This window comes from Acipenser ruthenus, chromosome 24 (genome assembly GCF_902713425.1).
Source record: "Acipenser ruthenus chromosome 24, fAciRut3.2 maternal haplotype, whole genome shotgun sequence".
NCBI classification, from domain to species: Eukaryota; Metazoa; Chordata; class Actinopteri; order Acipenseriformes; family Acipenseridae; genus Acipenser; species Acipenser ruthenus.
This window is the reverse complement of record NC_081212.1, coordinates 28,068,928-28,085,092: the sequence shown is the minus strand read 5'-3', so window position 1 is coordinate 28,085,092 and position 16,165 is coordinate 28,068,928. Positions and strand designations below refer to the sequence as shown.

The 16,165-nt window shown below is 40.9% G+C and overlaps 1 protein-coding gene across 2 annotated transcripts in view; it reads left to right on the top strand.

Moving 5' to 3' along the window:
- Nucleotides 1-15,160, top strand: part of LOC131700616 (ras-specific guanine nucleotide-releasing factor 1-like) — a 34,245-nt gene extending 19,085 nt beyond the window's left edge. Inside the window, exons 9-27 of one of the 2 annotated variants that reach the window (XM_058999109.1) lie at nt 522-640; nt 1,385-1,545; nt 2,112-2,175; nt 2,369-2,511; nt 2,643-2,725; nt 3,040-3,288; nt 4,474-4,844; nt 5,322-5,441; nt 7,491-7,661; nt 8,026-8,132; nt 8,619-8,731; nt 8,993-9,053; nt 9,821-9,924; nt 10,422-10,506; nt 10,823-11,020; nt 11,445-11,524; nt 11,773-11,890; nt 12,426-12,494; nt 12,722-15,160. In XM_058999109.1, coding sequence (XP_058855092.1) covers nt 522-640; nt 1,385-1,545; nt 2,112-2,175; nt 2,369-2,511; nt 2,643-2,725; nt 3,040-3,288; nt 4,474-4,844; nt 5,322-5,441; nt 7,491-7,661; nt 8,026-8,132; nt 8,619-8,731; nt 8,993-9,053; nt 9,821-9,924; nt 10,422-10,506; nt 10,823-11,020; nt 11,445-11,524; nt 11,773-11,890; nt 12,426-12,494; nt 12,722-12,814 — 2,509 coding nt within the window. In that variant the 3' untranslated portion in view covers nt 12,815-15,160. Of the gene's footprint in view, nt 1-521; nt 641-1,384; nt 1,546-2,111; nt 2,176-2,368; nt 2,512-2,642; nt 2,726-3,039; nt 3,289-4,473; nt 4,845-5,321; nt 5,442-7,490; nt 7,662-8,025; nt 8,133-8,618; nt 8,732-8,992; nt 9,054-9,820; nt 9,925-10,421; nt 10,507-10,822; nt 11,021-11,444; nt 11,525-11,772; nt 11,891-12,425; nt 12,495-12,721 lie in introns of those variants that run through there. The other variant, XM_058999110.1, reaches the window with a different exon arrangement.
- Nucleotides 15,161-16,165: the final 1,005 nt, after the last annotated feature.

The window sequence follows — 16,165 nt, the reverse complement described above, 5'->3', positions numbered from 1 at the left end:
GTGGATCCCACGCGACTCTCCTCCTTGGCACTAGAGGTGCTCCAGAGCAATGATTTCTGGGAGGACTAGAGCTGCTGCAGCTTTTCTCGGTTCTCCAGTGTGCTTGTGTTGGGTGGTTTTCAGTTGAGAGGTTTTCCTGCTGCAGGGTCAAGGCATTGCCACACCAAGGGCTAGATTCTCAAAGATCCAAATAATCATCGGCTCCTTTTTTCAGAATGGAAAATCACACCCAATAAAGTTACCAAACCAGCAATAAACAACTTGAAGGGTTTTCTTGAAACAGACCCATGTTGTTTGTTTTAGTAGTTTTTGAATTTCAATTGTTGTTTTTTTTCCTTTCGGAAAACAAGTTGCGTTATGACAATTTGGAGTAACTGGCTTTAAGAATCGAGCACTACTTTTTGGGCTATTGAACCAGCAAACAACACACTTGTATTAATGTCCTGTTTTTAAAAACATCTTCCAATTGGAGTATAAATCTAAAACCTTGTAAATGAGCACAACACTTCCTGTTTGTCTAGAATCATGCACGACGAAGTGAGCGAGACGGAAAACATCCGGAAGAACCTGGCCATCGAGCGAATGATCGTGGAAGGGTGCGAGATCCTCCTCGATACCAGCCAGACGTTTGTCAGACAAGGTGTCCCTGTTTCATTACTTTGAAGATGACATGAAAAGAGGCTGGTTTTGAAAGCCTATTTTGATTAGTTAAATAAAGTTTCATACTAATGAAACCGTACTGGCTTATTTACCACCAATCTTGAAATGTTTCATGAATATCACACTATTTCTAAACTCAGATTCCTTAAATCACTCCTGAGAGACTAGCAAAAAATAAATGAAACCGTTTCTTCCTGCAGCTACAGTTAGTTGTTCCTCTTCCTGTGTGTCTGCGGGTCGATTGGACTGTGCCTGTTCACACACATGAAGTTTGGCCTCAGGCCACCTCTCCCATTGTATCTTGGGGCTGGTCTTTTTTAAGAACATGTGCAAACACAATCAATGCTATCTGAGGGCACGTAGAGATACAGCGTGAGAGCGCTCTGGTACATTGATATAGATAAGAGCTTTTTCTGATTGAGGCACAGCACTGCTTCTTTAAGAGTTAGTGTGCGGTCTTAATTCCCTCCTTTGAATATCCATGAGCACTAAACTGAGGAAAAACCCAAGCGTATTCTCATGTACAGTTACTTTGTTCATATTGAGAAGCCATTCTGTCAATACAGTTAAGGTCAGGATGAATTATAAGGGATTTTATTTTATAATCTGATTCAAAGTGAAATCCCAGATCAGACATGTTCAAACACAACTGGAACCACCAGTCCCGGCAGGCCTGTGTGTTCAAATGAGAACTAATTATCTTGCCATGTATTCCCCCATCCAGGTTCTCTCATCCAAATACCGATGAGCGAAAAGGGTAAAATCACCAGAGGGAGGCTGGGGTCCCTGTCTCTCAAGAAGGAAGGGGAAAGGCAGTGCTTTCTGTTCTCCAAACATTTAATCATCTGTACCAGAGGATCGGGAGGGAAACTCCACTTAACAAAGGTCCTACTGTGTTCACTTTTAAAAAAGAGAAAACAAAACTTTTCTAAAACTAGAATTAAACAGCTAAATAATATAATTCAAACTCTCCTAAGCACTCTTTAGTGTCAGTTTTGTAACATTAATATTTTGTCTTCAGAAAAGTTAAAAAAAAGACTTAAGTAAAGTCAGGAGTGAACACATGAACGTATAATACAGGAGGAGTTCTATTATTTGCATAACTTAATGTATACATTAGTGTAACTGGGCAAAGGCTGGGCATGAACTGCCCACCACTCTCTCCACAACTGACCGTCTTAACCACTGTACAGTTTGAACAAGCAGTTATAGAGATTGGAGAAAATTGCTTTTAAAAACATTCAATGTGCCCAAAGTTAAAGCACGAATTCCGCAACATACCGAACATGATGGGCTTATTCAGTTGACATCTTGTGTGTAGGAGGACTGAGCTGCTTCTCTGTTTGTTTTGTAACATTGCCAGTTTTATTTTCACAAAAACAATGTTCACTTGACTTTAACTTTTTATCACGTAATAAGTATTAACACATCCCTTTCTTACGGACTTTTAGAACGGAGTTATCTCACTCATTGACTGCACCTTGATGGAGGAACCAGAGGGCACCGATGAGGAGTGTAAGTGTGCAAAATACAAGCATATTATTGACTAATACTGATGTCATACGAGGAGGGTTCCTTTTTTTAAATAATGTTCGCTTTGTTTTTTAAAACAGGATGTTATGCAATTTTTACACACTGCCCTAAACTTTCCAGATAGGAAATGCAGTAGATGTATTATTTTTTTCTGTTTTTGCTTCCTCTTCTAAAGCAAAACCAGACAAATCAGGACAAGACATGGAGCACTTGGACTTCAAAATCGTTGTTGAACCAAAAGACACACAGTCGTTCACTGTCATCCTGGTAGCGTCCTCACGTCAGGAGAAATCCGCATGGACAAGCGACATCAGCCAGGCAAGCTCAGAAGGATATGTGTTTATTTATGAACTGTACCCAGAATTAGAGAATGATTTTAAAATGCAATCTGTGTATCGTTGAAGCTTTACATGTCCAAAGTAATTGTCCTTTGTATTTATTTTCTCTAGTGCATAGACAATATCCGATGCAATGGTTTGATGATGAATGCATTTGAAGAAAACTCAAAGGTGACCGTTCCACAGATGATCAAGTAAGTGGCTGAGTGTTATAAAATACTTATCTTTTTCTCACAATGAAGAGGTTGTATACTGTTGAATAGAGACATGTTTTATATATCTACGTCTTCCATGCACACTCAATGCAGGAGCATCATCAGCAGTGCAGGGCAGATGGTGCAGCGTCTCTCTCGTTTAAAGGTTGTGTTTTGTTTTTTAACAGTGCACGGCAGATGAAGCAGCGTCTCTCTCGTTAAAGGTTGTGTTTTGTTTTTTCACATTGCAGGGCAGACGGTGCAGCATCTCTCTCGTTTAAAGGTTGTGTTGTTTTGTGTCTTCTCGTTCGCAGGTCCGACACCAGTCTGTACTGCGACGACGTTGACATTCGCTTCAGCAAGATGATGAACTCCTGCAAGGTCCTGCAGATCCGCTATGCAAGCGTGGAGCGGCTTCTGGAGAGACTGACAGACCTGAGGTTTCTCAGCATAGACTTTCTCAACACCTTCCTGCATTCATACAGGGTGTTCACCACGGCCGAAGTGGTGCTGGACAAGCTCATCACCATTTACAAAAAACCCATCAGTGCAATACCTGCAAGGTGAGTCCCTCAGCTTCTAACTGACTGTACAGTGAGACTGGAATTAGAAAAGTCGTTCATTCCTTAAGACTCACAGACTCAAAGCTAGATAGATAGATGCATATGTACTGTGTGTGTGTGTGTGTGTGTGTGTGTGTGTATATATATACTGTATGTGTATTATAAATGCATTTAACATTCAGTCAAGCTAATTTACATATGTCCCTCCCCTAACAGGCACTTGTAATGACAAAAGAATAAAAGAATGCTTTTGTCATCCTTTTTTTTTTAATACAGTTTAAATACAGAATTGAAAGTTCTTGTTAATGAATGAGTCTGAGGCTGTCACAGGTGCATTAAAAACCAGGTCCTGTATTACAGCTATGCGTCCTTGGCCCATTTCTTATTGTCTTGTCATACATCCAATTCTACTGCTTAACCAGCCACACTGCCTTCCTACACTAAGTGTAATTATAGCACTTAATTCTACCAGTCAGTACAACATCTTCTTAACACAAGAAGGGTAATATTACTGAAGCAATATATATATATATATATATATATATATATATATATATATATATATATATATAAACCGGCTCACTAGCTAGGTCTGCATCCTGTCTAACTTGACCACGTCCTTCTACCGCACTGCCCTGCAGCTGCCTCCTGTCGCCATGGAAACCCCTTGCTGTGCTGCAGGACCCCACCCCATTCCTCCTCCTTGGCTCTGCAGAGGATCTATAAGATTCAATATTTAGAACAACACTGTACATTTGCATTGTTTCACAGTTTCCAGCACAGTGAAATAAAGCAATGATAAAGTCACTTGTTTGACTACAGCGTTCGGACATAGTAACCCCAGGCTGTAGTTCAGTCAATAACACTATCGCCCCTGGGATTGCACATTAACACAGTTATTAGAAAATAGCCTTTCCAGTTATGTCATTTCCACTCATTTACCAGAGTCTGGGAATTATAGTTGTTTTATAAACAGTCCCCAAAGTCGACATGACCTTGGTTTAACATCTCACCCCACATATGGCATGTCCAGTGCCCCAGTGCCCCACACACCGTGCAGGCTGAGGTGTAGCCCACTGGGGAGATCGTCCGCCCAGCCTGGAGGGAGGCTACTCTGCATCTAGAATTCATAGTAATTGTTTCTGCATGATGCATCTGTTCCCATTTTGTCTGGACTGTGTTAAGGTCTCTGGAGCTGTTTTTCGCCAGCAGTCAAAACAATAAGCTTCTGTATGGAGAGCCTCCCAAGTCCCCAAGGGCCAGCCGCAAGTTCTCCTCCCCTCCCCCTCTGTCCATCACCAAGACATCGTCCCCCAACCGCCGGAGGAAGCTCTCCCTGAACATCCCCATCATCACCGGGGGCAAGGCGCTGGACCTGGCTGCCCTGAGCTGCTCCTCCAATGGCTATGCAAGCATGTACTCTTCCATGTCCCCATTCAGCAAGACCAGCTTGGACATCAACAAGCTGTATGTGTCCAGCTCTGTCCCCAACAAGATCCCTGATGAAGCTGAAACCAAAACGGACAAGCCAGACGAGCCTTCCTGCAATAAGCAAGGTCATCTTGGATCTGCATGTTCCTGCATGCTGCTCCTTTGACATGTTGAAATGTGTGTTTTATATAGTAGCTCCTCCATGGGCTGGACTGTAAGAACAGTTCTTCACTCCCAAATCATCATTAGCATGATTTCAGAAAGGAAAGAGTCATTGCATGAAAGTTGCCAAACTAGAAATAAAGAACTTAAAGGTTTCATTTAGTGGCTTGGGATCAGCAGGTTGTTTCTTGTATTAGAAAGGTCATTTCTGTGTTTTTTTTCATTGCTGAAGTGATGATTTAGAATAAATAGCTATGAGAATCCACATAAAACCTGCTGTTTACTCATAGTAGCCCCTAAGTTGTTATGTTTTTAATAATTAGTTTTCAGTTTTAAGAACTCTAAGATACTGATTTGTTGTGAAGCACTCTGTTAGTAATTCAGGAAACAAGGCCAATGTCAGTACCAAGTGTTAACTCTCCATTTCTCTCCATGTGCAGAAGTATCGGTGAGAGAAGAATCTGATAATGACCCAATCCAGAGTGACGAAGCTGAAACAGAGACGTCACCAACAAAGTCTCCGACAACTCCCAAAAACGTCAAATGCAAAAACTCTTCAGGTACTGTATAGCAAGGAGCAACAACAGTCTGACAGGCTTAATGTTGGAGCTTTTCTTCTTTGCAAAATGCTAAGAATGTAACTCAAAGTGTTAATACAAATTAATAATAATAAAATCTAAACTTGGTATTTAGAGTCCACCCCCTAACTCTTCGCAAAGTATTCTGTACTAGAAGTGCAACAGCCAATCAAAATGCAGCGTGAGTAGGTGGGTATGGAATTTGTGCCTTAGCAACCGCCCACTAGCTTAGCAACCTCTTCCACTAGTAGGTGTGTAGGACGGGCGGTCGCGTGTTGAAAAGCAAACAGTTAGGCCTACAATGTTTCTAGAAGAGGTTATTGAGTCACAGGGCCAAGTTCACATGATGAGGCTCCTATCATGAAAAACAACTGTTCTTTCTTTAATTCATTTTTTTTTTAAACTGTATGTATATATATATATAGATATATATATATATATATATATATATATATATATATATATATATATATATATATTAAAGCAGTGTTTTACTGGCCTTTTTCAATGTTAGGCAATCTTTTTTTGTATTAGACTATAGTGACCTCTGCTGGCAGTAATGTGAGTAAACACAAAACTAAACATGGTAATCAACATGTTGTTTAAGCACTTGCTTTTCCTATTTTAACGTTTTAGAAGAGGTATTCATTATTCTTGCACTGTTATGGATGCCATTCTACATTTTAATTGAATAACTCAGTGAAAATAATAGCTTAGGTAAAATAAGAATGACCATGTGGCCCTTGGTTCAAGACTGATTGCAATGCATTCTGGTACTTGTAGTCCTGGATCGCTTCAAGACAAGAAGACAGGTTGTTGTGCTATTGTTATCTTTACTTTGACCCAGGTGGAACCAGTGTTACAGGGAAAAGCCCCCGTCCTGACCCCACACAACTTCCTGTGCACTATAGAGCACAAGTATGAGACTCATATTGCCTGTAACACAGGGAGTGAACCAGTAGTGTTGTGACATTAAAAATCCTATCCACCAGTTTGAAATGGAGGTCTGGGTAACAAGAAGAACAGCAAAACCATAAGGGACTTGTGAGAAATGTGTTTTGAGAGTGACGGGTGAGACAATGGGTTAGATTCTCAGAGCTATTTACTGTAAAATGTTTTTTTTTTACTGTAAAAAAAAGCGCAGTTATCAAAATAGAAATAAGCAACTCAGACATTTAACTAAGGTATTTGTGGGTGGTACAGTATAAAGTATAAATTTAGACTTGTAATTGCGTCTTTTTTTTTCCTTTCAGACAAAATATTTAAGTTTTGAGACTTTAGCCCAGAGCCTTGTAAAGTCTTGGCTACCACTCTATTTCAAAGTGAAAGCTTTGAGATTCTGTACAGGTCTTCCAATCGCTGCACCAAGTACTGATGAAAGCAACCTTTACAAGTGAAAAATGAGGTCTTCATAGACAGGTGTCCTTTCCACCTGGACAGTAATAGAAAGAAATACGGTCTTTATTAAGAGGAGGCCTTCAACAAGGATTTGCACTTTCTTGCTGCCAAATTTTATTAAAAAAAATAATTTTGATGCATAGCAAAATGTGCATTGTACAGCTCAATTAATGCCATTATTAGCCCCCTTAATGCCATTATCAGCCCCCCTAATGCCATTATCAGCCCCCCTAATGCCATTATCAGCCCTGCATATTTAGATGTAATATCGTCAGGTTTTTGACACGCAGTACAGCCTGTTTTCTCATTTGTTTGACCTTTTCTGTAAGAATGCTGAACATCAAGCTTTATATATTTCTACTCTTATATTTTCTTCCAAAGGGCTTCTTAGGAGCAGAAATATTTGTATTTGCATTCTTTCTACTTTCCTGTGACTCTAAATGCATATGAGTGATGCCCCCCAGCTGAGTTTCTCTTTAACACAATTAGTACGTGGCTCCAAATTAACCCTCAATAGAAGAAAGAGCCTGTTAGCTGAAAGGGATCTCGACTAGCAAAGCACTTTGACAGCAGCAATAAAAGGCCTTGCAGGACTGAATGGGCTGATTCTATAGTGTGTTCCCTCCACTCCAGACTTCTCCTTGTTTTCCTATAACAATGGCGTGGTGGTGACATCCTGCCGAGAGCTCGACAACAATCGCAGTGCGCTGTCGGCTGCCTCTGCTTTCGCCATAGCAACAGCGGGGGCCAATGAAGGCACGCCCACAAAGGAAAAATACAGGAGGATGTCACTGGCAAGTACAGGTGTGTTGGCTGCAAAATAAAATCATTCATATAGATTTGCTGATTAAGCTTCCTTTATGTTTCATTATATCAGAAATAAAGAAATAAAGTTATAATCAGCTGCTATGAACTGTACTTAACGCAGGATACAAAGTGTATAGTGCAAGCATGAAAAAGCAATCATCATCTGTGCATGAGAAAAGCATGCCAAGCAGCATAGTTATTGTGAGCTTTTACCATGTTAAACTTCCACAACACATTATTGTGGAAATGAGAACCTATGTTCTCATAAACTTTGGTCCACTTACAATCTACACATTGCACATGCCACCATGCTTTGTGTCTGTATTTTTGTAACCATTCCATTGCAATCTTCTGTCCCAAGGGTACCCCACTGACCAGAGGAACGGGGACAAAGAGTTTGTGATCAGGAGAGCTGCGACGAACCGAGTCCTGAACGTTCTGCGACACTGGGTCTCCAAACATGCACAGGTACAGCCTGGGTCTCCAAACATGCACAGGTACAGCCTGGGTCTCCAAACACACAGGTACAGCCTGGGTCTCCAAACACACAGGTACAGCCTGGGTCTCCAAACACACAGGTACAGCCTGGGTCTCCAAACATGCACAGGTACAGCCTGGGTCTCCAAACACACAGGTACAGCCTGGATCTCCAAACACACAGGTACAGCCTGGGTCTCCAAACACACAGGTACAGCCTGGGTCTCCAAACATGCACAGGTACAGCCTGGGTCTCCAAACACACAGGTACAGCCTGGGTCTCCAAACATGCACAGGTACAGCACAGGTCTCCAAACACACAGGTACAGCCTGGGTCTCCAAACACACAGGTACAGCCTGGGTGAAATGCACGTTTATAATTCAGATGTGCCGGTGCTTTAAGAATACAGACTATCTACTATTCATAGAATCGTATAATATATAACGATTATTTTATATATTTTTTTTACATTATAGGACTTTGAATCCAACGGTGAATTGAAGTTTAAGGTGATCAGTTTCCTGGAGGAGGTGATTCACGACCCCGAGCTTCTGACCCAGGAGAGGAAAGCAGCTGCCAACATCATCAGGTACAGCAGTCTGATCCATTCCTGGTTTTACTATGAGTCTAATGAGACACGTGAGTTTGTTACCTATATACCCTGTGGCTAATGAAGCTGTAAGAAAGCCTGGAATGGGTGAAACTGCTATGCAATAGGAATCTTATTTCGATCCATGCAGAAGACCAAAGTCTAAAATAAAACAGTTAAGGAATGTCAGGTGACACCTGTGTAACTGTTTTTTTAAATAATATTTTAATAAGTAAATACTCTAAATGGAATCTTTTACAGAACGTTAACTCAGGAAGACCCCGGAGACAATCAAATAACCCTGGAGGAGATTGTGCAGATGGTAAGATTTGCGAGGTGTATGACCTCCATTTTCCTACACCAGGACTTTTCCCATTACCCTTTTCACTGTGTGTTTAGTTGAACGTTTTATTTCTAATACGGTTTTTGCTCTCCTTAATTCTTTAATTTGAAACATCTCACAGTATAGAGCACCCTTCTCCTGCAGGTATTACAGTCTTACGGTCTCGGGTTTGAAGACACTGATCAAACGTCACATCAAACCTGGTTTAGTTTCTTTACTAGCAGCACTTACTGTATCCCCCTTCCTTTCTAGAAAGCAGTTTTGCCTGATCACAGTGGTTTAAAGAGTTTAAACTCATCTCAAGGAGCTACTTATTCTCTTCCATGGTGTAGGATGTTAACTGGAATTGCAGTTGGTTTCTGAAGAGGCTGGCAGGGGACTAGATCAGGCATGTTTGTGAAGGGTAAAGGGATTACTTCTCCCTAGCCATTGACTCTGTGTTTTCTTTGCCGTGGTGTGCATCAGCATTCTCTCGCACACAGGTCATTTTATTCTTCATGTGTTCCAAATGTGTGTGTTGTTTTTTTTTTTTTTTTTTTTTTTATCAGCTGCCTCTCTAGGTTAAACGTCCCTCTCCTCTTTTTATCGCTCTTGGCTCACGGGTATATGGGCAGCAGTTAAATTGGTCCCTGGCTGCAATGACCTGTGTTACTTGGTTCCACATCTGCAACACCTGTTTGAAAGGAGCTGGTTCTGTCGCTTTTTTGATTGATCTGTTTTTTGTATTTTTTTTTTTTTTATTAAAGGCGGAAGGTGTTCAATCTGAACCGTTTGATAACCACTCTGCCCTGGAGATCGCTGAGCAGCTGACCCTGCTGGACCATCTCGTTTTCAAGGGGATCCCATACGAGTGAGTGCCCTGCCTGTGTGTCTGTGCTTTATTACAGCTGGCCAGCCTGGAACACCATTCCATCCTTTTGTAATCACAAAGGTGCTGTATTTACATGCTTGGAGGAATTGATGCTTCTGAGCCTGGGTGCAGTTCAGTGCCAAAACAGGTAGCCAGAATCCCATTAGATTGTGCAGAGGAAAACCACACTGCATCAGATAGTAAAAATGCATTAGTGTGCCACTAGTTGTATTGAAGTCCATGTGCTTTTACTGGTATGCAAATGTGTCATGAACAGGAGTGAAAACGCTACTCCAAAGCATGTTATCTCTACCGGTTGGTTGTTGCAACCGAACAGCATTTCATTTAGAGCTGTGTACTGTGTGTGTCAGAAATATCTGCAAAACTGACTGAGATGGTTTAGGTACTTCTTTGAGCTCTGCTCTCATCCTGTAAATGAGTGTTTCAGTGATGCACTGGGATTCTGAGGTTTTTGATTTCCTTATCTGTGCTTTTAGGGAGTTTTTCGGTCAAGGTTGGATGAAGCCTGATAAAAACGAGAGGACTCCCTACATCATGAAAACCACCAAACACTTCAATCATGTAAGTATCAAAGGTCATTTGAGTGGTCAAGGGTCATGTGAATTTCTTACTCCCATCCCTGTAACCAGTGCTATCTCCTGCAGAATGCCATAGTAATGCATGGTTAACCAAAGCAAAGTCAAAATGTTTGTCATTGACTTTACCAAGTTTCTTTTAGTATTTCTAATCCACAGCAAAGAAAAATTAATCCCTGGTAAAAGTATAGGAAAATGTGCTGTAATAATAAAAACTGATCTTGTTATTCATGCATCTGACCTTCTTTCATTGCAATGTGTTTATATTATTAACCCGGTACTTAATGATTCTTTTTTGAAAGATCAGCAACTTGATAGCCTCAGAGATTCTGCGGTCGGAAGACGTGAACGTGCGTGTGACGGCGGTGGAGAAGTGGGTGGCCGTGGCTGATATCTGCCGCTGTCTGCACAACTACAACGCCGTGCTGGAGATCACCTCCTCGTTGAACCGCAGCGCCATCTTCAGGCTGAAGAAAACCTGGCTCAAAGTCTCCAAGCAGGTAACGTAACAGGGAGGAGGCTGGGCTCGAACCGGTGACCCCACATGACGTCTAGTCATGTCATGTTGCAATGGTGTGTGTGCCAGCTGACCTGACAAATGTACCTGTACCATAGACTGTGATGGCTAAAAAAATAAAATATGCAACATACAAATGAGCGTGCAAAGAGAACAACCGTATTCCTTTCTGTAGATCCCTGACAGTATCCAAATGATTTGTATGTTCAGAAATATTTGTTTTTTATTCTTTTCTTTTCACAGCTGAAGCACTGTTCACTGACATGTCAAGTTCTCTCTCTCTCTCTCTCTCTCTTTCTCTCTCTCTCTCTCTCTCTCTCTCTCTCTCTCTCTCTCTCTCTCTCTCTCTCTCTCGTTTGGGTTTCAGTTCCAGTAATTGAAAGACTTGTGTGTGTTCTTCCTTGCAGACAAAAGCTCTGATTGACAAGTTACAGAAGCTGGTCTCATCCGAGGGCAGGTTTAAGAACCTCCGAGAGGCTTTGAAAAAGTAAGTGTTCTATTGATTTGTGTGCTGCATCGGGGCACGTTAAAGATACGTGAGGTGGTACAGTGCTGGGATTGTGCTTCATGCTTTACAGTGACTTTCCCATAGTAAAAGTATAATGGTAAAGCATTGGTAAGCGTTATAAATAAACAAGGCACTGGTAAACTCTGCACAGTATAACCATGGGGAAAGCATGGGGGGAAACTGCAGAAAGGTTTGTAAGGGCCCTTGCCTGTGCTTTGTCTTTCCAGTTGTGATCCTCCGTGTGTGCCGTACCTGGGCATGTACCTGACAGACCTGGCCTTCATCGAGGAGGGGACACCCAACTACACTGAGGACGGGCTGGTCAACTTCTCCAAAATGAGGATGGTAATTATCTAGGAATGCAGTCGTTCTCCCATGTGATCAGGACCCTGGCAGACACGGAATCTGCAGGCTGGACGCTCTGTTAAGCAGTTAAACGTGTTAATTGAAGACTTGACTAAACGCTTGGAAATGCAGACAGACTTTTCGGCTAATGTCGCCGTCATAATAACATATGACTGAATATTTGAAGTTACAATGTATGGGTTAATTGATGTAATTAATGCAATACCTGTGTGTGGCATCAATCTAATGGCATTGAGCTCTGATGTTTAAATATTGAGTCAAACCAGATACCTTCATCCCCCAGTGCCAGACCGCTGAGCCACCCAGTCACTGATCTCTTTACATTTGTTATAATGAACTTGCATGACATGCCTCAGCCCTGTATGAGGACAGTAGTGTTAGAGATGACTGAGTATTCTCAAGATACAGCTCAGGAGATTCCACAGTGACCCTCCCAGCACGGCGTCTGCTTCCAGACTCTCTTAATGTTATGAGAACTTCCAAGTGTCATTTCAAATCCTATGATTATTCACAGATCTCCCATATTATTAGAGAAATCAGGCAGTTCCAGCAGACAGCCTACAAAGTTGAACACCAGCCCAAGGTAAGCACTTCATTTCTTTTTATATTTAAAGGCCTTTGCACTTTAAAAACGCAACTGGGTGCATTTGGCATTGTGTGTTCATTATACAATATATATACTTCCTTTTAGAGCATAAAGAAGCTGTGCTGGAACCCATTTTAGAGTAGGGGGTGGGTAACAAACTGGAAGGGGCTACAACTGGAACTCTTGCCTTATGTTGAACCTCAATTATTATTATTTTTTTTCAGACAACAGAGTATTTGCTGGACAGTAGTGCTGTGCTGGATGAAGAAAGTCTTTATGAAGCCTCCCTGAGAATAGAGCCCAAATTGGCTACCTGAAGGGAGGACGGATGATATCCCCGCAGCTAACGAACTTTACAAATACTATATGATATGTACATAATCTATTATTTGTATTAGACTGCTTAGACATATCCTTCTAGTAGGTGTTTCTGCAAGGAGCTGTGTGCCCTTGTTATTAGAAGTAAACTAGAAGCCTAACACAAACTTTAAATGTATGGGTACAGAGGTTTGGGGGGAATAATACACTTAGAAGCTTATTTGTTCTTTACTATTGTTTTGTCTGCATTTATCATATATTATCTAGTTGTTTTCTACAATAATAAAACCAGGCTACCAGGAAAAAGGAGAACGACGAGCGGTCACTGAGTCCCCAACCTTATACTGTTAACAGTCCTTCGTGGCTTGGCATGCATAAAGGTGTATTTAATACTAAACCATTCTGAGAGGAGGTTTCAAACACTTTTTTAAACGTCTTTATATAGATGAAATCCAGCACTTCCAGTAAGATTTGAAGGAGAGCACCAGGTTCAAACACACGGCCCGTTAACTAGGGAGAATCAGGGAGGATGTACTCGTACACTGCCCGTTAACTAGGGAGAGTCAGGGAGGATTTACTCGTACACGGCCCGTTAACTAGGGAGAGTCAGGGAGGATTTACTCGTACACTGCTCGTTAACTAGGGAGAGTCAGGGAGGATTTACTCGTACACGGCCCGTTAACTAGGGAGAGTCAGGGAGGATTTACTCGTACACAGCCCGTTAACTAGGGAGAGTCAGGGAGGATTTACTCGTACACGGCCCGTTAACTAGGGAGAGTCAGGGAGGATTTACTCGTACACGGCCCGTTAACTAGGGAGAGTCAGGGAGGATTTACTCATTCATTTCATTTGCTCCTCACAAACGCTGCAGAAATGTAAGATTTTTTTTTTTTTAAAGAAGTAAAATTGAGAAGTTATATGATGGTTACCCAAAAGATCATCCGGAGAGGAGGTCAAGCCAAGACTATTTAAAGACATTCACAGCTTGATGTAATCAGATGCAAGCACAGAATTGCGACAGCAGTATATGAACTATAATCATTTCCACCATGAAGAGAATCTCACTGAAGAAAAACTAAATTTTGATGGTCCCTGGAATGTTAAATAAGCTGTATGTGACCTGACCTGACCTGTACAGCATGGGGGGTCTATAATCATATCATTCAAATCAACTGCATTGATAATGTATTACAAAAAGGGGAAATGACTTTGTGGAGGACATGTCTAAAGACGCAGCATTTCTTGTTTTGGCAATAATGAAGTTCTTGAATGTTGATGAATTCAATATGTTATTGTGTTTTTGAGAAAAACAGTAAGAATCAGCAAATCTTTCAGTAACTTTGCCACCGTATGCCATCTGGTTATTTATTTGCTATCTGTGTTTATTGATTAGTTGATTTATTTTTGTTCTTTGGTGCTGTTTCAGCAGAGCAGAATCAAATGTGCTGACAAACAGGAAGATTAATTAAGGAGTGAAGTGTTCAGAAAGGTACTGAGCTGTTCTGTCTGTGGAAGTGAATTTACTGAGAAGCATTATAGTCACAGCAAATCTGTTCTTCCTAGTGTGCCAATGACCAGGAACCAGTACGACTAAATCTGTTGTACTAGCTGAAAAGAAACGGGGCAGAGCTTTGCAGCTTGCACAATTTATAAAGGTATTTTTGTAAAGTAGCCCAAACAAGAGTCTTAGCAGAAGGGATACTGCATCTTTGAGAATATATGAATATATGGGAAAATCTGTATTTTGTAGAAACTTTAACAATTCTCCTGAAGGGTGTGTATGCTGTATATTTTCTACATGCAGCCTTATCTATTACTTAATGTGTAACATTGTAAAGCACTTTCTTTACAGCATTATATCCTAGCAACAAGCTTACTTACTTAAAATTGCTAAACAATGTGTGATATTTAGTACCACAACTTTAGAAGTAGAAAATAACATAGACTGTAATTTAATTTAATTTAATAAATTACATATACTGTAATCCTGTCTGGAATCACTCTTCTAACAGGACTATAGTAATGTAGTGCTTATTCTGTGAATATTTGTATGTATTTTTACCATGTACAGTATAGAAACACACTAAATTATTAAGCGGCAGGCATGCTCCACTATATCAAACCGAAAAAAAAACAACAACAAAAAACACTAAAAAAAATAACAAAAAAAATATATATATACTTTTTTTTTTGCTGTGAGCAATACCCAGTGGTATGAGAATTCTCTTTCAGTCCTGAAGTTTATTTCCACTTACAGCTCATCTGGAAAATACTTTTTGTTTTCCAGTTTTTGTATAAATATGTATGTTTCCTGATTACCTCTTGCTAATAAATCTATTCTATCTCAGGGTGACAAGTGTTTTTCTGAGTGTTTATTGTAACAGGCTACCCAGAGGTGTAAATAGAGAGGTGTGGATTCACTGCACTGCAGCGTGGACTCACACATCTGGACCCCTTCTGCTTGTTGCCGGGGTACAGGTTTCTGCAGCGGCTCAGTGTGAGCTGACCTGACAAGAGGAACAAGACAAACACTTTCCAGGAAAGGACGGTGGAACAGTTCAACCCATCACATTGGCTTCACCGGTGACTAGAAGAAACAGTGCTAGCGTAAATTAGCAAGGGCCTTAGGAAAAATCAAATATTCTGAGTCTGCACAACAGGGATGGAAATAAGACTCCCATTGCATGACAGTTTAATCCATTCCTGGTTTCACTGACTTAAATCACACACGTCTGAGCTTGTTACATTTACGCTGTGGCTAATCAAGCTTGTAGTAAAACCTGGAATGGGTGCAACTGCTATGCAAATGGTGTCTTATTCCCATGCCTGTACAGTATTCCTTTTGATGTCTAAGGGGTGGATTTGATCAATCTGTACCCCGCCGGGATAATCCACAGCAGGATTGTTTGAGAGTATTTTACAGCACTGGGAAATCGCCCTGCATTGCATCACCCATCTGCAGTTATCCCAGAATTGCCCTTAAAAGATAAGTGCTGGATGCAGTCAAGGTGGACCACATGGTATTGCAAACATTCTCTAAAAAACATGAGCATAGAAAGAATCCTATGCACAATTGTATCTCATTTCTCATTTGATCACTACCCCTAAGCTTGTGTACCTTATGCAACCATAACTTTACATCATGCAAACAAATGTTTCAGTTACGTTTTTGCAAAAGACTCTGAGGTCTATTGTAAAGATGGCCACTCTTTAATTATTTATTATATATGAATCCAGCTGGAGGGACTCACAATGAGTTGTTGTTTCTCTTTTTAAACTTCCTCTTTCTATCTGACACATTTTTTAATGTGTGTTAAGTTTTAAGACAAATAGATAACCGAAACAAGTCA